Source organism: Rhinoraja longicauda, chromosome 5, assembly GCF_053455715.1.
Source record: "Rhinoraja longicauda isolate Sanriku21f chromosome 5, sRhiLon1.1, whole genome shotgun sequence".
In the NCBI taxonomy this organism is placed as follows: Eukaryota; Metazoa; Chordata; class Chondrichthyes; order Rajiformes; family Arhynchobatidae; genus Rhinoraja; species Rhinoraja longicauda.
The window spans coordinates 66170092-66191587 of record NC_135957.1 but is presented as its reverse complement, the minus strand read 5'-3'; the positions used below and the strand labels follow the sequence as shown (position 1 = coordinate 66191587).

Sequence of the window (21496 nt, the reverse complement as noted above, 5' to 3'; positions counted from 1 at the left end):
TTTTCTGCTGACTGGTGTGCAAGCAACAAAAGCTTTTCACTGTACCTCAGTACACGTGACAATAAACTAAACTAAACTAAAAGGGTCTCGACCCCAAGCGTCACCCATTCCTTCTCTCCAGAGATTCTGCCTGTCCCGCTGAGTTACTCCAGCATTTTGTGTCTAAAATGATGCATGCATTGGGGAAAATAATGTACGCAACAACCTCCAATTTTCCAAGGATATGTGATTATTAGTCTATTTAAAATCGGTATTTCCCGAATAATTAATTACACGGGGAGCTTTGCCTAGTTTCGTTCAATTAAAAGTGATGAGCGGCGACTGGCCTTTTTTACTAAAGCAGCTGGAGCGAGTGCTTGTATTTCCGCCGGACTGTAATCAGAGAGGGAACTGGTGGTGTCCCAGCAATGGCAATGCACAGGGCGCTGCTGCTGCAGCAACTGCAACTGCAACTGCGGGGTGCGGGAGGCGGCTCGTGCTCCAGGCTCCCTCTCCGGGCAGCGTTCTGGTGCCGGGCGGCGGCAGCGGCAGCAGCCACCGGCCCGCGAGCGTCCAGGGAGCGACAGATCCCGGGAGGCAACGTCTGCAGCTATGCACAGGGTCCGCCTGGCTACGCGGACGCCAGCCGGTAAGAAATGCTGACCTGCCCTGAAATATGCATGCTTTCCTGCTTGAATTATGTATGGCGAGTTTCCAACGCGATTTGTCAGCGGGACAATGTATTCATGAACTCGCTCACACTGTAGGTTTCAGCAGCTACTTTCCTTTTGTAAAAAACCCTTACGTCAATAATCCCCCCACAGCGCATGAGAAATGTCACAAGGAGGTGCCAGCAGATAGTGTCAAATATGCATATTGAACGTGGAAAAATTCCATGACAGAATATCAAAGGACCCTGTCATATAGGTAAATGTAAATAGTAATATTTTTTGAAGGGGTTTGTTATCAAAGCCCTTCACATTCTTAGGAGACTTTATTGGATTTTACTGGACTTTATCTTGCACTAAACGTTATTCCCTTTATCATATATCTGAACTCTGTAGATTGCTCGATTGTAATCAAGTATTGTCTTTACGCTGACTGATTAACACGCAACAAAAACTTTTCACTGTATCTTGGCACAGGTAACAATAAACGAAACTAAAACTAAACTTTGTAAAAAAAAAAAATCCACAATTCGCAGGCATTGCCACTTTCATTTCACTGCACATCGTGTATGTGACAAATAAACTTGACTTGACTTGATGGCTTGCCCATTGTTCAATTATTCCTTTTGTAAGCCAATTTGTTAAAGCTGTTGCATCAAACTAACAGTGAAATGAGCTGTTTTAATATATGAATATTGGCTTCAGTAGGTGAAGTGACTCAGCAAAAGATACATTGAATTATGTCACCCCTTTTCATCTGTATTCCTTCTTCTGGCTTCACATTTCACATCTCAACTATCGTTATCTCACACTTTTTGTCTAGACATCTCTGCTGGGAAGAAGCTATTTTTGAACCTGGAGGTCATGGTTTTCTGGTTCCTGTACCACCTTCCCAGTTGTCGTAGCAAGGTGAAAACATAGCCAAGGTGATGTGGGTCTTTGATGATATTAGTTGCCTTTTTGAGGCAGTGCCTCCTTTTAGATCCCTTTCATATTGGGAAGTCAATACCTGTAATGGACTGAGCAGTGTTCACCACTTTCTGCAGCCTCCTTTGTTCCTGGGCGTTTGAGTTGTTGAAAAAAGGCCGTGATGCAACCAGTCAGTATGCTCTCTATCATACACCTGTAGAAGATTGAGTTTTCACTGACACACTGAATCTCCAATATTCTATGGAAGTTGATTTCATATTATCTGGCAGTCCCAGAAAATTGCTGGTCAGCTGCTTAACAATGGTAATGTTGCTGAAGGTAATTTCAATGTAGGTGTTATCTTTCTTGTTAGAATTGGGCATTATCTGGTATTTACCCTTGCCGCCTTCTTTTGTGTCCATCTTTTGTGTGCATCACTATCATCGTCCGTCCTGAAAAGGGCGCAAGCTTCTGGCGACAATCAGTGGGAGCCTCACTTGTATAGTAGACGATGGTGGCGGCAGAATTAGCTCAGGACACTTCCAGTTTCCAGCCCCACGGTGCTTCTGCTGTGGGGTCTAGTCTTGCCTGAAAGTTGTCCAGGATTTTGCTGCATGCAGGTGCAGACTGCTTGTATCTTGAAGGACTTCAATTGGAAACAAGCACTTCAGTCATCAGTGAACATTGCCACCTGACCATTTGATGAAGGGCAGGTTAATGATGTAGCAGCTAGCATGGTCAATATTAGATCTGTGCATGCCGGTTGCCTCCTTACTGAACCAACATCCTTACTCTTGTTCTGATATTTCATGGGACAGGTGAGGACCAGGAAAGGAGAAAGAGGTTTGTAGCATATTGAGTTCTGTCCACGGTTATTCTCTCCGCTCACTTTGATTACCTGGAAAGTATTTGTTTATTTGAAAAAAAATATTTATCAAATCATCCCAGACATTTATGGTCTTGTGTATTAAATGTTCTATGTGTATTAAAATGTCACTGTTCATGAGAAATAACGTTTGGTCTAAATTAATGTTTGGCAAGACTAAGCTTGTATTAGTTCATGTCAATTCTTTAGCACACTAACTTGAAGTGCTATTGATGATTTTGCTAAAACAGAAATAACATTTTTAGCAACTTACTTAAATGTCAACTTGATTGTTGGTAGAAGAGAGGGTTGTGGTGGTAGGACAATATTCAGTCTAAAAGACTGTGACCAGTAGAGTTCTGCAGAGATCTGTGCTTAGACCTCTGCTGCTTGTAAATGACTTGGATGTAGATGTGTTGATATATAAATGACTTAGATGTTGATGTGTTGGTTAGTAAGTTTGCAGATGACACCAAGATTGCTGATGTACTAGACTGTGAGGAATGCTGGCAAGGTATGCAGCAGAATGCAAATCGGCTACAGAAATGGCAGATGGAATTTAATCTGAGTAAATGAGGCATTGCACTTTGGGGGGTTAAATGCACGGAAATAAATACAATTAATGGCATTGCCATTAGCATTGATGTATGGAGGGATATTGGGGTTCAAGCCCATAACTCTTTGAAAGTAGCAACAAGTAGATAGAGTAGTAAAGAAGGCATATGGTATGTTTGCTTTCAGGGTATGGAGTATAAGAGTCAGAAAGTCATGTTGCAGCTGTATAGGACTTTAGGTCACATTTGGGGTATTACATACAATTCTGGTCACCCCATTATAGGAAAGGTGTGGAGACCTTGGAAAGGGTACAGATGAGGTTTACCAGAATGCTGCCAAGTTTAGGGGATAACGGCTGCAGAGAGAGGTTGGACAGACTTTGATTTTTTTGGAATACTGTATGTTGTGGGGAGATCTGATAGAAGTATATGAAATTATGAGAGGCATAGATGGGTTAGTCAATCAGAACCTTCTTTCTTAGGATGGAAATCCTAGAGGGCATAGCTTTCAGGTGAGTGGGGTAAAGTCTAATGGAGGTGTGTGGGGCAGGTTTTTGCACAGAGGATGGTGAGTGCCTGGAAAGTGCTGATAGTCTTGGTGGTTGAGGCAGATACGATAGTGGAATTTAAAAGACTTTTGGATGGGGATGTGGCTATACAGTGAATGGAGGGATGTGGATTATGTGCAGGTAGATAAGGGATGGTCATGGCATCATGTTCAGCACAGATATCGTGGGCCGAAGGGTCTGTTCTAATGCTGTACTGTTCTTGATAGAAAAACCATGCCACACTAAAAGAAGATAAGATGACTATTGTGATGTGTTTCTTTGGTTCATTTAGGAGGTATACCACATCAAAGACAACTGTGGACCCTGATGAAATGAAGAAGTTTCAGGCCTTGTCACAAAAGTGGTGGGATAGTCGTGGTGAATTTGCAGCACTGCATGCTTTGAATGATCTTCGTGTTCCTTTTATCCGGTAAGGTTCCCATTCACAGCGTCCATTATGATGATTGTGGGAAAGTGTACAAATGTGCTTAATTACTTGTTGCACAACGTTAATTTGTCACAAAGGTGCTCAATATACAAGAGCATGGTGCCACTATTCTTCACGGAGATTCGGTGAGATTTATTAACACTTTTGTTGATTTATTTATTTTGTGAACACGTTTCATCTGTCATTGTTGTTATTGTTTAATCTTTATTTACTTCCCCAAATTCCCTATCACCCCTGTCTTCCTCCATTGTAAAGATATATGATAAATATTCGTTTGGCACCTCGCTCTTCTCCTGTGTCTCCACACATAGACAACTTCATTGTTTATTAAGGGTCCCTATTCCCACCTTAACTATCACTTTCTATATTGTTCTGGGAATGCTCATTATTTTTATTCTGTAAAATATTAAGATCTATTATTGACTATTACTGGCAATTTTATAACCTACAACTTGGGGCACCTTTATCCATGGGATGAACATTATGGTCAGAATTTGGAGCAGCAGACTTAAGACATTGCTTTTTTACTCCATGTTGAACTTTGAAGATGCTTGCCTGAGAAATATGGATGATTTTGTTTTCTGATCATTTTCTAGAGATACATTATTGACGTACAGTGAAAAAATACATTTAGGACATCCCCTTCAAGGTTTCCGGATTTTAGATGTTGGTTGTGGAGGAGGACTACTGAGTGAGGTACAATAAATACCCATGAAAGAAATGAACCAATTTACTGTCTATGTAAAGATTAGAACACATCTTCCTTGTATCAATATAGCACCCAAAGAGCACCAAGGGATCCAAAATTGCAATACGACATTAAAAAAATGATGGAAGTGGCTTAATCCATTAGACTATTTAATATACAGTGTGCATTTTTTTAAACAAAATCCTCAATTACCTACTCCCTCACACCACAGTCCAAGTCTCGTGCGTTTCTCACATTTACTGAAACAAAGGTGAAATAATTCAATCTGAACAAGCTTCTCTGATCTTGAGCCTCAAATCTTTAACAATTTGATCGGATTTTTACCTTTGAGAAATCTCCACTAAGTTAGCTGGAGATTTAGTTTGGAGGCAGTTGATGATTTTACTTTTTATTTTCTTAGCCACTAGGTCGACTTGGAGCAGTGGTGGTTGGAATTGATCCTTTAGAAGATAATATCAGCACAGCAAAGCTGCACCAATTATTTGATCCAGCGCTGAAAGGACAAGTAGAGTACACTGCTTGTTCTCTGGAGGAAATGGCAATGGAGGCAACAAATACATTTGATGCAGTTTTAGCTTCTGAAGTTGTAGAGCATGTTAACAACTTAGAAATATTTATTAAATGTGCTGCACAAGTGTTAAAGGTAAGATTTTTTGAAAAATAAAAGTTTATGATTCAGTCATTCACAAACAGTGGTTGTAACTTTTAAAACCAGCACTTTCTGATGAGTGGTGGTGAGGGACTGTTTGGAAGTATACATCCAGTGGGGATAAAATGTAGGACTTGGATTTAGATTAAATGAATATTTGGTATATTTGCTTCCTGCTTACTTTAATAGTGGATTATACTGTAACTAAAGGTAGACACAATGCTGGAGTAACTCAGCAGGACAGGCAGCATCTTTGGAGAGAAGGAATGGGTTTCAGGTCTCAACCTGAAACATCACCCATTCCTTCTCTCCAGAGATGCTGCCTGACCTGCGGAGTTACTCCAGCATTTTGTGTCGACCTTCAATTTAAACCAGCATCTGCAGTTCTTTCCTACACATACTGTAACTAAATGCAGTTCATGCTCGGGAGTATAACCCATCATGATACAATTTAGGTGACAGTGCTGTTTAGTTACAGTAAGTGCAGGGAAGTGTATTCTGGACTTTTTTTGCCATCTTGTCATGAAGTGTCAAGATTGCCCTCCTTTATCTTAAGACTGTAATTTCAAGGATAAGTAGATGTATCCTCAATAGTAAACTGAAAATATTTTGGTTCTGGGGGTCTTGTTCACAATACCATAAACAATTATTCAAGGGCACTGTTTATGACTAGAAGGTTATAAAGATATCGAGCCTTCTTTTAAAAGACAAAATCAACTAAGATTATGCCTTTGTCTAGAGATAACATGAGTTAATAATATTATTTATTATTAGTGTATTGTGCTATCTACAGGTACCTGATGCCTGAAATCACTTGCTCTCTTTCAAATAGCCTGAAGGATCGCTCTTTATCACAACAATTAACAAAACAATGCTGTCCTATGCAATGGCAATTGTAGCAGCTGAGTATGTATTGAGAATTGTACCAAGTGGGACACATGAATGGGAAAAGTTCATCAGCCCTAAAGAGTTGGAGAAATATCTAGCATCTAGTAAGTACAATGGAGCCTAAATGGTAAAAGTGGTGTTATCAGCCTTTCAAAGCACAAAGGGAAGCAAAGCATGCTGCTTCACATAATAAATGTAAATTGTCAACAGCAGAACAATCTTTTTTTATTTTCGATAACATGCTAATTACACCCTTCTCACTAGATTGGGTGAATGAAAAGCCTCTGGCCCCTATCTCTGACATCAACATTAATCATTGCCATTTTTCTTTTCTTGACTTTCTTCTTCACTTTGATTTGTCTTCTCTTTGCTTCTGGACAATAATTAACAATATTATGAAATAGCAATACAGGCAAAAGTGTGTTTGTCTGAAGCTAACCACAGATGAACAAATTTTTTTAAAGTGCTTTTTCAGCATGTTATTAATGTGACTAGTATTTGGGAAGTGTTTTGATTCCACCAATAGTTGTGAGTGCTGGGTGAACACCTGCAATGGAATGAATTTGAAGATTCTTAAGAACTAATGGTATTTCGATATACATAAGCATTCAAATGAGCAGTATTTTTGTTTTGTACCACAGATAACTTTCCTTAAATCAAAGCCTTTTATTCATCAAAGTATTGCAGCCTTTCTCTATGGTACTCTTTTCTCTTTATTCCATGCATTTTGGGGAATTTGGTTTCATTTGGAGATGCATCATGGAAACGGGCCCTTCGGCCCACTGAGTCCACGCTGGCCACCGCTCACCCTTTCGCACCAGTTCTAGGTTATCCCACTTTCACATGAGTTGATCTCCCATAGTTGTCCAGTGACACAAACAAGTCATTGATAATTTATGGTTGTGTTATTTTATCCACTGTTGTAACAAAAATTACATTGACATTCATATTTTATCAAAGATGTCCTATTATGCCTTTATTTTGTGTTATTAAAGACATTTGAAAAAGCTTATTTTTCTTTGTGCATTTCAGGTGGATTCACAGTTGAGGCTGTCAACGGAATGCTGTTTAATCCCATATTTGGTACCTGGAGTTGGATTAATGATTGTAGTGTAAATTATGCCCTGCACGCAGTGAAAAGTAAAATAGCTGAGCAATCAGATTTTGTCTCAGAAAGTAGTAACGGGAAAGGTAATGATTCTGACCAATCAGAATCTAGTAGTTGCTCCAAAGAGAAATTGTAGAAGGAATAATTTAATTCATTTGTATCTCAGAAAAACTGCTGTGCTAATGTTTCATGATTATCCACATCATGCATTCAAAACCTTTTCCAAGCTGCATGAAGATATTTTACATCGACAAAAATAGCACAACTTTCTAAATATAACATCTAGATATGTAACATACAGACTGATATTATCACTAACTTAAATGTACTTTACAAATTATTTCCGAAACTAGTATTTCGGTAAGACTTTTGACATACTTTGTTTTGAACGATATGCTTGAAATCTAGATGACACCAGACTCGTCTCGTTTTTTTGTAATTTCCGCAGTCAATTGGGTCTTTGTTAAAGTCCTTCTCTGATTCACTGCCTCCCATAGAATAGTTATTTCCAGAACTGCTCTGATTTAACAATGTTGAAATTATGTTTGTATAACAAATTTATCAAGAGTAATATCAAGGTTACAGGATTTTGTTAATCAGGGATTATTTTTACATTAAACAGTGATTTTTAATCTGCCTTTGGCTGTTGATGTATTCATAATTATGGGGATTTTTGAAGTATTGAGTTCTGTGCATTTAAATTTGATAATTTTTAACACTTATCACTGTTCTGGTATGGTTTCACTATATCATTTCCTTTGCTCTTGCGTAGTGTGGCTTTCATCTCTGTAGTTTTGCACAGTGAAGTGTCAGTGTGAATGTGGAGCAGCAATGACCTAGTTCAGATCTGGGATGAAAGGCTTATCCTTGTTACATGCCTGGTGAGGCATACATAAATCAGAACCAGAAATAATGATAACCTAGAAATGAACCAAAAAACTCAAATCTACATTTTGTATAGATGGCCTCTCATCAAACAGGAAGAAATGAAGTGTCCCAGATGATGGTGACTTTAAGCTTTAGACCATATAGTAAGGAAAATTACATTGGCGTGCTCTTTTTTTTTGTAGCTTATCCATTTAATGGCAGTGCTGAGGCATGTTAACATGCTGAAGTAATGCACATCTGTGTGTTTTTGAGAATCAGCAGTTTACAAAATATCCTTCATTTTCCTTTAAAATATGTGTGTTGAGTTTACAGAGGGAAGCTAAAATGAAACTTGGCAAAAAGACAAGCTGGCCTCAAACAAAATATCCTTTTGCAGTCTTGAGGAAAATAATTTACAGGAGAACAGAACAGAATTGTAACCAACTAGAAGCAATGAGGGCTATTATTGGAGCAACTAAAATGTCAATGGAGAAGATGACTATGGACACCTGTAGACCAGTGCTAATAGGCATTTTTCACTGTGAGGAGTCAGTGCTATTAAAGATTTGTAAAGCCACTGGAGGATTTATCAGAACTGACTTGAATGGGCTTTCACGGTATGATTAAAGATATAAATGATTACATCAGACTTCACTGATCAATTATTAATTGTTCTCACGAATGCTGCAAATATTAAAACAACTTTTATATTTACTTGGAAGAATCAGATCATGATTCCATCAACATCATTGACTGTATCCTGAGCATATGCTTTGGACTTGGAAATTGCTCCCTTGGTTTGGAAATAGTTTCAATTTGGGATCCGGCGTGCAGGGAGAGGGAAGAACAACGGAGGACCGGCATGAGGGAGGGGGAAGAATTATGGATAATGGGGAGGAAGAACAAAGGACAATTGGGACCAGGCATGGGGGAACCGTGTTGGGGGGGGGAAACAAAAGAGGACCCGGCATCCTTTGTAACTGTCAGTGCCGTAGATGGCCGCTAATTGTATACATTGGGTATGCAAGCAATGGATTTCACTGTGCCTTGTCACATGTGACAAAGTCTTCTATTCAAAAAATGGAGGACTTGGCATAGGGGGACAGCCATGAGGGAGGAGAGAACAAAGGTGGAGCCGGCACAGGGGCACTGCCGTAAGGGGAGAATAAAGGAGGACCTGGGGCGGGATACTTTGTAACTTTGACAGCACCCTTTATGTGGCGCCCATTGCATACCTTGAGTATGCATGCAAAGAATTTCACTATGAATTGTCACATATGACGATAAAGTATTCATCATCATCATCATCATTCTATTGCCAAGGTGAGGCCAGATCAAATTAGAGGAAAGCACCTTTTATTCCACATCAGTAATCGACAACCCAGTGGCAATAACATTGAAGTTCGATGCAAATTGCTGCAGTAACTCAATGAGCCAGGCAGCAACTCTGCATAAAAAGGATGGGTGATGTTTTGGGCTGGGACCCTTCTTCAGGGCTGACTAAAGTTGCTGACTGACATGCAGAACTGCAGCCATTGCTCCCATGCCTATCATTTATTTTATCACTTATTTATCATCATCTCCTTCAGTGAGGATTATTGGGAGGAGACTCGTTAGGGGACCGACAGGAGCCTCTGTGTCAGCAAACAAGACTCCAGGATGGTGTATTGCCTTGCTGGTATCAGGTGTCCTGGGGAGCCACCTGGGCCCCATCCACCCGCCGAACAACTGTGCCGCTGACCGGAACGTGCCCCAGTAGGCCTGACTTTGGATACTGATTTTGGATGATCAACCATGGTCATATTGAATGGCGGAGCTGGCTTGAAGGGCCGAATGGCCTACTCCTGCACCTATTTTCTATGTTTCCATGTCTATGTGTCTATGACTCACCTCACAGGCCTCCCAGGGGACTGCGGAGAAGCCCGGCGGCGAGGCCTGTCTGGGCCGAAGGAGTCTCAGCTGCGACGGCGATGGGAACCTCGGCAGCAGGAGCCTTGGCAGTAGCGTGAGCCTCGACATAGTGGTGGGGCCTCAGCAGCAGTGTGACCCTTGGGGCATCGGGAGCCTCGGCGGGGGTGGGTCCTTAACGGCAGAGGGAGCCTCGGTGGCGGTGGGGCCTCGCGATCGACCTGTGATCAGCGGACGATGGGGATCCGGCATGGGGGGACCACCTTGAAGAACAATGGGGGGCCCGGCGTAGGGGGGACCGTCGTGAGGGACGGTGGGAGAACAAAGGGGGGACCTGGTGTGGGGGAGCGGGAGGGGCACTCTTGTTTAGAATCCTCTGCCCAGGGGATAAGTCCGCGTTTGTTCGTTCGTTCCGGTTTAGGCGCTGTGCACACGGCAGCCAGCCAACAGTCGCTTGTCTTTTTTTATCTCACTTTTAATTTAATTTAAATTTAATTTCAATTTTCGGGTACCTTGTGTGTTGAGACCGTTGGCAGACCAATTTCCCTCCAATTTATCGTATCGTATGGTTCATCCAGTGGAGCTGAGAAATAAAAAGGGGATGATCACCTTGGGAGTGTACTAAAAGGCCCCAAATAGTCAATGGGGACGAGAAGAACAAATATGCCAGGAGATTGCAGGCAGCTGGAAGACTAATAGGGTTGGCATGGTAGGGGATTTTAACTTTCCCAATATAGACTGGGACTATCAGTGTCAAGGGTTTAAACAGGGTGGAATTTTATCAAATGTGTTTAGGAAAGTTTCCTTAGCCAATATGTGGAAGGCCCTACAAGGGGAGGACAAAGCTTGATCTACTCTCAGGAAATTGGGAAGGGCAAGTGACAGAAGTGTCCATGTGCGTGGCTTTTGGGACCAGCGACCACTGTTCTATTTTTAAATAGTTATGGATAAAGACAGAGTTGGGCTACAAGTTAAGGTACTGCATTGGGGTAAGATCAACTTTGTGGTATTGGACAGAAACATATTAAAGTTGATTGGAGTAGGTTGTTTGAGGGCAAAGGGACATTAGGAAGGTAGGATGATTTAAGAGCGAGGGTAGACACAAAATGCTGGAGTAGCTCAGCGAGACAGCCAGCATCTTTGGAGAGAAGGAGTGTGTGATGTTTTAGGTCGAGACCCTTCTTCAGACTGTCTGAAGAAGGGTCTCGACCCGAAACGTCACCCATTCCTTCTCTCCAGAGATGCTGGCTGTCCCGCTGAGTTACTCCAGCATTTTGTGTCTACCTTCGGTTTAAACCAACATCTGCAGTTCTTTCCTACTGATTTAAGAGTGCGTTCAAAGCACACATGTTCCTATTAAAGTGAAGGGTAAGGCAGGTGGAAATAAGAAAACTGGATGTCAAGAGAAATTGAGCCTCTGGTCTGGAAAAATTATTCACATTAAAAGGGAGAATGCAGGGTCAAATGGCACCAAATCCAACTCCTTTAGAGAAATGACAGTGGACCAAATGATTTCCTGTCCTGCTAAATTTCTTGTTGGTATGAGTTTTAATATTAGCCACTTGTGGTAAATAATCATTGCCCCCCCCTCCATAACCCTTGACCCTTTTAATCGTGGGCGATGTGGACATTGTGAGAAAGTTCAGGTGTACTAATCGCTCCTGCATTGGACATCTAAAGCGGATGCAAAATGATGTTCTAACATTAATACTTGTGTATTATTGTGCAAAGTGGATTTTTACATATTACGATTTTCATCGGGTTAATATCAGTGCTAGTGCAATTTATGTCTTTGCAGAATCAATGTGACAAGTAATGACATCACAGAGTAGCTGGAGGGGAAAGAAAACACACAGGAAGACAAAGGCGGGCACCGGGAGCAAGGTTAATATGCTGTTTGTTTTCCACGGATCTTCGAGTCGCGCTCACACGTTTGCTTTTTGTGCAACTCGTATCGGCATAACATCATTACAATTCCCCGAACATCTGCAATTGTCTCCTATTTGAAACGGCGCAGTCACTCGGGCCGATCTATCGGAATATCGAAGAATGTACTGGGGTGTTGGTTTTGCATCGTCCAGATCATGCGTGGTTGATCTGAGCAGGAATCAGAGCTTTTCTCTGGGACTGTGCGGTTCTGATGATCACTATTCTTTTTATGGATACATAATCACTTTCCCTCTGCAAGATTACTATAGCATCATGTCAGGGCTGGGAGCGGAGTCATGGTGGAAGAAAACGCTGTGCTTGACCGGAGGTGCTTTGCTGGCAGCGGCTGCATATCTCTTGCACGAATTGCTGGCGATCAGGTAACAAACAGCTCACCATGTATTCTTCCATATACCGGGCGTACAGGCTGGGCACAAGGGCAGCGACATTCAGCTGGCAAGCGGCGTGGTCCAAGAGTCAGGAGAAAGGGGCTGGTGTGGATCGAATTGCAAACTCTTGACACACATATATATACACACACACACATGCATAAGAAGAAACAATTCGGATTGTTTTGTTAATTAGAATCGGCCCAGATTGCTTACAGGTTAGGTCCTGGCCACTCCTGAGAATGAGGTTCAGAACTGGCAATGTTTAAAAAAAAAATTATGCAGGCGTATCTTAAATACGAATTGTAACACTTAAATATGCTTTAGTGTGATTAGCACAAAATGCAACATCGTTATTTCCCAATATATTTCATTTTTTGTATTAGAAAATACCAATGATTTATTCTAGTTTTATTTTATTAGAAACGATTTAATTAAGCAGAATTAATAATTTTCGAGCTTTTTATAAACGGAGATTTAACTCACTGAGAATGTAACTCCAGGGGAATGTAATCACACGCTAAGTCCATGTGTGTGTGTGTGTGTGTGTGCGTAAACACAGTCGGGTACCAGTCATTGCCGCTGCTTCAATGGCCACAACAATCACGGAAATGAAACACACACTTCTCATAAACAGTGCAATAATGTGATCATAATATGATGCTATAGTCACATAAATTCTTGGAATGTGATCCAATTGCAAAAAATCTGTTTAAAACGCGGATTGTCAAAATGTTATTATCAATGGAAATATTTCAGAACGTTTTTCTTACTTAATCATTGACTGTTTTGACCAAAACAGGCCAGATAATAATTGAAAATCAATGTACTAACCTTAAGATACTGGGAATGTGGAATAAAAAAACATTAAATGTTGGAAATGGTCATGTGCGGAGAGAGAAACATAGTTTTAAAAAAAAGACAGGGTAGTTAAAAAAGTTGAAGAGAGGATGGGGAGGAAAGGATGGGGAAAAGGGAATATCTCTGGTAGGATGAGGACATGTTCCAATGTAATATGTTGTACAAAGTCAAGCTAGTTGATAATTTAACCAGGGCTGCAACACTATGGATGTATATATGGTTTTCAGCAAAGCATTGGACAAGTTTCCTCATGATAAGCTGCTCTGGAAGGTTAAAGTGCATAGGGTCAAAGGAGAGATAGATGAATGGATAGAAAATTGGTTTCATGGAAGAAAGCAGAGGGTGATGGTGGAAGGTTGCTTCTCGGACTGGAGGCCTGTGACTAGTGGTGTGCCGCAGGGTTCGGTCCTGGGCCCATTACTGTTTGTCATCTATATCAATGATTTGGATGAGAACATACATGGCAAGATTAGAAAGTTTGCAGATGATACAAAATTGCGTGGTATTGCAGATAGTGAAGATGGTTGTGTAAAATTGCAGCAGGATCTTGATCGATTGGCCAGGTGGGCTGAGGAATGGTTGATGGAATTTAATATGGAGAAACGTGAGGTTTTGCATTTTGGAAAGTCTAACATGGACAGGACCTACACAATATATGGTAGGCCTCTGGGGAGTGTTGTAGAGCAGAGGGATCTAGGAGAGAAGGTACCCAGTTTCTTGAAGGTGGCATCACGGGTAAATAGGGTATCACAAAATGCTGGAGTAACACAACAGGTCAGGCAGCATCTCAGGAGAAAAGGAATGGGTGATGTTTCTGGTTGAGACCCTTCAGTCTGAAGAAGGGTCTCAACCCGAAACATCACCCATTTTCTCTCCTGAGATGCTGCCTGACCTGCTGAGTTATTCCAGCATTTTGTGATACCTTCGATTTGTACCAGCATCTGCAGTTATTTTCCTACAGGTAAATAGGGTGGTCAAGATGACTTTCAGCATATTGGCCTTCATCAGTCAGAGTTATGAGTATAGAAGTTGGGAGGTCATATTGCAGTTATATAAGACTTTGGTGAGGCCACATTTAGAATATTGTGTTCAGTTCTGGGCACCATGTTACAGGAAAGATGTTGTCAAGTTGGAATGGGTACAGAGAAGATTAACGAGGATGTTGCCAGGACTCGAGGGTGTGAGCTATAGGGAGAGATGAGGCAGGTGGATCTCTATTCCTTAAAGAGCAGGAGGATGAGAGGTGATCGTATGGAGGTATATAAAATCATGAAAAGAATAGATTGGGGAGGCACGCAAAGTAGGGGAATCGAGAACCAGAGGAACATAGTTTAAAGGTGAAGGGGGAAAGATTTAATAGGAATCTGAGGGGTGACTTTTTCACACAAACGGTGGTGGGTGCTGCAGCATGGAATTGGGCCCTTTCACCCAACCTATCCGTGCTAACCAAGCTGACTGTCCAAACTTATCACATTTGACTGCAATTAGCCCATTTCTAGTTATACTTTTTTCTACCCATACACCTGTCCAAATGTCTCTTCAGTGCTGTAATTGTTCCCACTACCACATCCTCTGGATGTTTGTTTTATATACCCGCTATTCTATGTGGAATAACCTGCCCTTGGATTCCCTTTAAATCTTATCCCTCTCCCCTTAAGCTAATGCCTTTTAATTTTGGATCTCCTGCCCTGGGAAAAAAGACCATGATTTTATACTCTTTCTGTGCCCTCTCAAATAATTTTATAAACTTCCGTAAATCACCCCTCATTCTCTTAAACTCCAGGGAACCAACCCAGTGCATCCTCTTAATTGATTGAAACATGCACCATGGAAACAGACCATTCGGCCCACCTGGTCCATGCTGTCCACTAATCACCTGGTTCACACCAGTTCTGTTATCTCACTTTTTGCATGAACTCCCCTACACACTTGGGGCAATTTACAGAGGCCAATTAACCTACATGTCCACACATCTTTGGGATATGGGAGGAACTTGGAGCACCCGGGGGAAACCCATGCAGTCACAGGGAGAATGTGCAAACTCCACACAGCCAACAACCTGTGGGGCAATAAATCTACCAGCTGCACCACTGTGTGTTCTAGTCAGTCTCTCCTTGTGCCTCAAGCCCTCCAGTCCAGGACAACATCCTTGTGAATTTTTTCTGCGCCATCTCTAGCCTAATAACATGCTTCCTATATCTTGGCAACCAGAATTGTACACAATACTCCAACTTCCCAAAGTTAGTCCAATACTGCAACGTTTTGTACAACCCAATGACCCAACTCCTAAAGTCAATGCCTTGACCAGTCCCCATTATTGATGTGTACAGTCTTCTTTGGAATATTGATCTTGGGATATATCTTTCTAAAACTGTTACTTGCTCTCCCTCCACCTAGTCGCAACAGAGACAGTGTCCCCCTAGTCCTTACCTTTCACCCCATCAGCCGTCGCATACAACACATAACCCGCCAACATTTTCGCCACCTCTAACGGGATCCCATCACTAGTTACATCTTCCCATCTCCACCCTTTTCCACCTTCCACAGAGACTGTTCCCTCGGCAACTCCCTGGTTCACTCATCCCTTCCCACCCAAACGATTACTTCTCCAGGTACCTTCCCCTACAACTGCAGGAGATGCAAAACCTGTCCCTATACCTCCTCCCTCGACTCTGTCCAGGGACCCCGACAGTCCTTTCAGGTTAGGCAGAGGTTCACTTACACCTCCTCCAACCTCATCTACTGTATCCATTGTTCAAGATGTGGACTCTTATACATCGGCGAGACCAAACGTAGACTGGGCGATCGTTTTACGGAACACCTTTGCTCAGTCCGCCTGGACTACCTGATCTACCAGTTGCTAAACACTTAAATTCTCCTTCCCATTCCTACGTGGAACTTTCTGTCCGAGGTCTCCTCCATTGTCAGAGAGGGGAAAAGGAAATTGGAGGAACAGCATTTCATATTTCGCTTGGGCAGCTTACAGCCCAGTGGTATGAAGATTGATTTCTCTAACTTCAAGTAACCCCGTCATTCCCTCTTCATCCCTCTCCCACCCAAGCTGCTCCAGCTTCACGTTTTCACCGAACAAACAGCTAACAATGGCCTGTTTCCTTTATCATCGTTACTTTTCTGCATATCTTTCATTCAGAGTTGCGTCTCAGGTCAGATTATTGGGAGCTACATATTCAAATTTCAGTTTATATTGTAGTCAAAATATACAGTTTTAAATGATGTAGGAGCAACTCTCCACATTGCTTCACATAGAATTGTGGAATTCATTGCCACAGGCGGCTTTGGAGGCCATCAATTGATATTTTTAAGGCGGAGATTGATAGATTCTTGATTAGCACGGGTGTCAGGGGTCATGGGGAAAAGGCAGGAGAATGAGGTTGAGAGGGAAAGATAGATCAGCCATGATTGAATGGTGGAGTTGACTTGATGGGCCGAATGGCCTAATTCTGCTCTGATACCTTATGAGCATGAACTCTCTGGAGGTTAGAGTTCAGTATCTGCCAGATGAATGTTCCGTTAGCAGAGAGTAAAAGTGATTATTGCTGACTTGCTTCTTTCATTCATGGACTGTGGGCATCACTGGTAGAGTGGTGTTGTGCCTACTTGTGCTGCACTGTATTGGACCTCTTTGGAGGGCATTTATAGGTGTGGCTGAAGGCCAGATGAGCTAACAATGGTATTTCCCCTTCCCTCAAGGACACTGGTGAATGGCTTCATTTTTGGAATATACAGCTTTATGGGTATTATTTCTGCTAGCAGATTTTTTAAAGAATCACACATTTTTAAGTGAATTAAGTTTGGTTTGTGCGATCATGTGGATTATTAGCCTAGGCCTCCAGACTAAATTTAGTAACATAACAGCTGCACCAGCAGACCCCAGAGGGCACTGTGTCTACTTCAGCTGTTCATTTCTTGCTTTACCATTGCTTCTTACCAGAAGCAGGATTATCCTCCCTTTGCCCCTACAGGTAATACTGCTGGCTTCCTTTACACTGCCCACCATATGTGATTTATATTGTGGAAGCTAGACTCAGCAAATAAGCTCTCTTTTCTCTGAGTCTTAGCTTTTATTACGCATACACACGTCAGTATATCCAGTAACACTAATATTCTTTCAGCAAGTAATTAGTGTTTTTCTTATTTTTCAGGAAGGAGCAGAAACTGGATTCAAAAGATGCAATTATATTACATCAGTTCTCCCGACCTGAGTGCAAGGTTCCTAGTTTGTCTCCTTTTTGCTTGAAGATGGAAACATATCTTCGAATGGCAGACTTGCCGTACCAGGTTGCTAAAATGCTTGCTACTGTGTTTACTGTCGACTGGTCCCACTTTCCGTAATGCTGCCTGTCTGAGTTTCTTCAAAACAGCAGCCAAAATGGATAGGAAAGATTTTGAGGATGTGGGCCAAATGCAAGCGAATGGGACTAGCTTATTTGGGGCATTTTGTGCAGATGGACAAGTTGGACCGAGGGGTCTGTTTTCATGCTGTATGACTCCATGACTCTAAAAATATGTCATGGCACATTCTAATAGTTGATCTTTCTGTAGATGCCTCCTGAGCCATTTCATTAAGGTAGTGGATGGAAAAATTACTCAATTCCTGTTTGAGTTCTCAATATATCCAGTTTACCAACATAACCCTTGATCCAAAAACCACAGAGCCCCTTCTGCTGCCTAGTAGCCAGCATTAATCTGTTGGCAGCAACAGTTATAACTGTATGGCAAATGACATTCCTCGTATGTTGCAAAACATACTTGGCTAATAAAGTATGATTGTGATTGTGATTTTACAGCAACACAACATTTGTTCAGATACAGAGCAGCAGGATGGAGAAATATTTCAGAAGCAGTTATAAAATTATCACATATCCTTGATTTAAAAAATGAATTTTGCAATCCAATTTAGAGACAATAGACAATAGACAATAGGTGCAGGAAGAGGCCATTCAGCCCTTTGAGCCAGCTCATGGCTGATCATTCTCAATCAGTACCCCGTTCCTGCCTTCTCTATTTATTCTACATAGACTTTTAACTCAAATGATGAATATGTCCCATATAGAAAAGATAGAAAATAATGTGGAAAATAATATAATGCAGATAGTGGATGCATTTCAGGATTTCAGGTAGCTCGTAATTCAGTTTATTCCCCTAGTTATTTTGTAGTATGTTGAATGTTCTTGGGCCCTGGGCAAATATCTACTCAGTTAAGTTCTGCTCAATGTGCCATTATCTCAAAAGGGCAATCTAGTGCATGAGACACAAAATGTTGTGATATAGATACAGTAAATAATTAGAAGGGCTAATGATATGTTGGCCTTTATCGCAAGCAAAGTATAAAATTGAGGACAATAGACAATAGACAATAGGTGCAGGAGTAGGCCATTCAGCCCTTCGAGCCAGCACCGCCATTCAATGCGATCATGGCTGATCACTCTCCATCAGTACCCCGTTCCTGCCTTTTCCCCATACCCCCTCACTCCGCTATCCTTAAGAGCTCTATCCAGCTCTCTCTTGAAAGCATCCAACGAACTGGCCTCCACTGCCTTCTGAGGCAGAGAATTCCACACCTTCACCACTCTCTGATTGAAAAAGTTCTTCCTCATCTCCGTTCTAAATGGCCTACCCCTTATTCTTAAACTGTGGCCCCTTGTTCTGGACTCCCCCAAGGAGGCACTGATACAACTACACTGGGCACCAGTGAGACCACACATTGAGTACTGTGCACAGTTTTGGAGAAGGATGTGCTTGCTTTGAAGTAAATGCAGGCAGGGTTCATAAGGTTGATTCCTGAGATAAAGAATTGATGTATGAAGAAAGATTGAGCTGGTTGGAGTTCAGAAGCATGACAGGCGCTCTGACTGAAACATGTAAGACTCTGAGGGGGATTGATGGGGTGAATGTTGAGAGCTTGTTACCCCCTGGTGGGGCTAACTAGAACTAAGATATATGGTTTCAGAATAAGTGGTCACCCATTTCAGATGGGGGTCATCATTCAGAGAGTCTTGACTCTTTGGAGTCACAGGGATAAGGCAGGAGAATGGGGTTGAGAGGAAAAAATAGGTCAGCCATGATTGAACAGCGGAGCAGCCTTGATGGGCCGAATGGCCTAATCCTGCTTCTATGCCTTATGGTCTTTGGAATTCTCTACCTCAGACATGGAGCCATCGCTCTTTTTGTGGTGGAGATTGCAGATATTTCAATACAAAGGGACCAAGGTGTATGGGAATAAAGTGGGTATGTGGTGTTGTGGTCAGCATTAGATCACCCTTTGCAGAGTAGACTCAAGGGGCCAATTGGCCTTCCACAGCTCCTCTTGTTACATTTTTTTTGTCCAGAGTTTATCTTCAGAGATCTTAATGCTTCAGGACCTAGGATTATTTCAAAAATAATTTCAGGATCAGTGAGCTGGTCAAAAGTCATTTTGTATTCAGAAATGGTCATTGGAAAAACCATTCAAGAAAATTGCTTGAAACTAAATTTCAGAAGCACGACTATATATTTCTGGAAAATAAAAACTTGATATTTTTTGTGTTGTGAAATATAACACAGTTCGTTGCACATTAATTAAAATAAATTCAGAGTTGATGTTAATTCTGAAAGAAAGAGTAGATGATGTACAGCTCATTTCAATAATTCACTGCATGAAATGATAGTGAAAAGCCTTCAGCATTTAAACCAGATTGTGCCTGATCTGCCCCAAATAACAGCCACAGCTTTCTTTCCTGATTGTCAGATGTTCTGCTTGGATCTTACTCTACTTTGCATTACAGATGCAGAGCATTGTTCTTGCACAATACAATTTTGTTACATTGGTCCTTTGATTTGGAACACAGTGAAAGCAAGGCCAAGTGAAAGGAATTGTACTGCTAAAAACTCATGAATAGTTCTGTGGTCAAGGTTGCTCCATTTACGCTGCATTATAACTCAGACACAACGATATGGTGGTTAAGTTACTGGACCAACAGCAAAGTCCTCTGAAATTGAACCAAATAGACTCATTGTGACCACATAATGATAGTCATAGTCATACAGCATGGAAACAGACTCTACAGCCCAACTTTCCCACACCGATCAGCATGTCCCATCTACTCTATTCCCACCTGCCTTCATTTGGCCCATATCCCTCTAAACCTATCCTATCTATCTACCTGTCTATATGTTTCTTAAAAGTTGCGATAGTTCCTGCGATAGTTGGGAAATTTAAGATCATAAGACATAGGAGAAGAATTAGGACAATCAGCTCAGAACTAGGTAATTGGGCCATCGAGACTGCTTTGCCATTCAATCATGGCTGATCTATTTTTCCCTCTCAAACCCATTCACTATAATTTTTGACACCCTTTTAATGTATATTTAATTTATTTTAAATTGAAATTTAAGTAATTAGATAATCTAGAATTAAACTGCAGGATTATTGTAAAATTCTTCTGATTAAGTAATGTGCATAAGAGAAAGGAATCTGCTATTGTTATCTAGCCTGCCCTATATATGACTGCAGACCCAGCAATGTGATTGATGCTTAATTGCCTCCACTAGTTAGGACAGTTTGGGATTAATATAGTGTTGCGAGAGATGTCTACATCCTGTAAAAGGATAAATATAAATAAAATGGAAATTAAGTTTACTCATTTGCTGTCTCCTAAAATTCTAAGGATAAAGGTGAAGCTGTCGTCAGATGCCTTTTGAAAATACTGAAATCCACGATTGTATTAAGTTTAAGAGCTGTGATTCAAGCAACAAACAATGCTACTTAAGGCAATTTTCAAAATATTCTTGTTCTACTAAAGAGATTTAGAGTCATAAAGAGCATGGAAGCAGGCCCTTTGGCCCAGCCAGTCCATGCCGACCAAGATGTCCCATCCAAACTAATCACATTTACTCATGTTTGGCCCATAATCCTTCTAAACCTTTCTGATTCATCTAATGTAGCTACCTAAATAACTTTTAATTGCTATTGTACTTGCCTCAACTACTTCCCCTGGCAGCTTGTTCCGTATATCCCCCCCCCCACCCTCTGTGTGAAAAGGTTGTCCCTCAAGTTCCTATTAAATCTTTCCCCTCTCACTTTAAAGCAATGTCCTCTGGTCTTTGATTCCCCTATGCTCAATTGGTGGTGGCTTTGCCATAAACCAACTGTTTTGCTCTATTGCAGTGACATCATGTTTGAGAGAGAGAAACATGAAATCTATATACTAAAACTCT

General features: G+C 41.4%; 2 protein-coding genes across 2 annotated transcripts in view; both read left to right on the top strand.

Annotated features, from left to right (window-relative positions):
• The first annotated feature begins 396 nt into the window (after positions 1–396).
• Positions 397–8825, top strand: coq3 (coenzyme Q3 methyltransferase). The gene is made up of 6 exons (XM_078399696.1): positions 397–628; positions 3816–3953; positions 4568–4667; positions 5081–5323; positions 6162–6321; positions 7250–8825. The coding sequence occupies exons 1-6, from the start codon at positions 408–410 to the stop codon at positions 7459–7461; spliced, it is 1074 nt and encodes a 357-aa protein (XP_078255822.1). The 5' UTR covers positions 397–407; the 3' UTR covers positions 7462–8825.
• A 3101-nt stretch (positions 8826–11926) lies between these two features.
• Positions 11927–21496, top strand: part of faxcb (failed axon connections homolog, metaxin like GST domain containing b) — a 61927-nt gene continuing 52357 nt past the window's right edge. The window contains exons 1-2 of the mRNA XM_078399695.1: positions 11927–12409; positions 17443–17578. Coding sequence (XP_078255821.1) covers positions 12150–12409; positions 17443–17578 — 396 coding nt within the window. The 5' untranslated portion in view covers positions 11927–12149. The remainder of the gene's footprint in view (positions 12410–17442; positions 17579–21496) is intronic.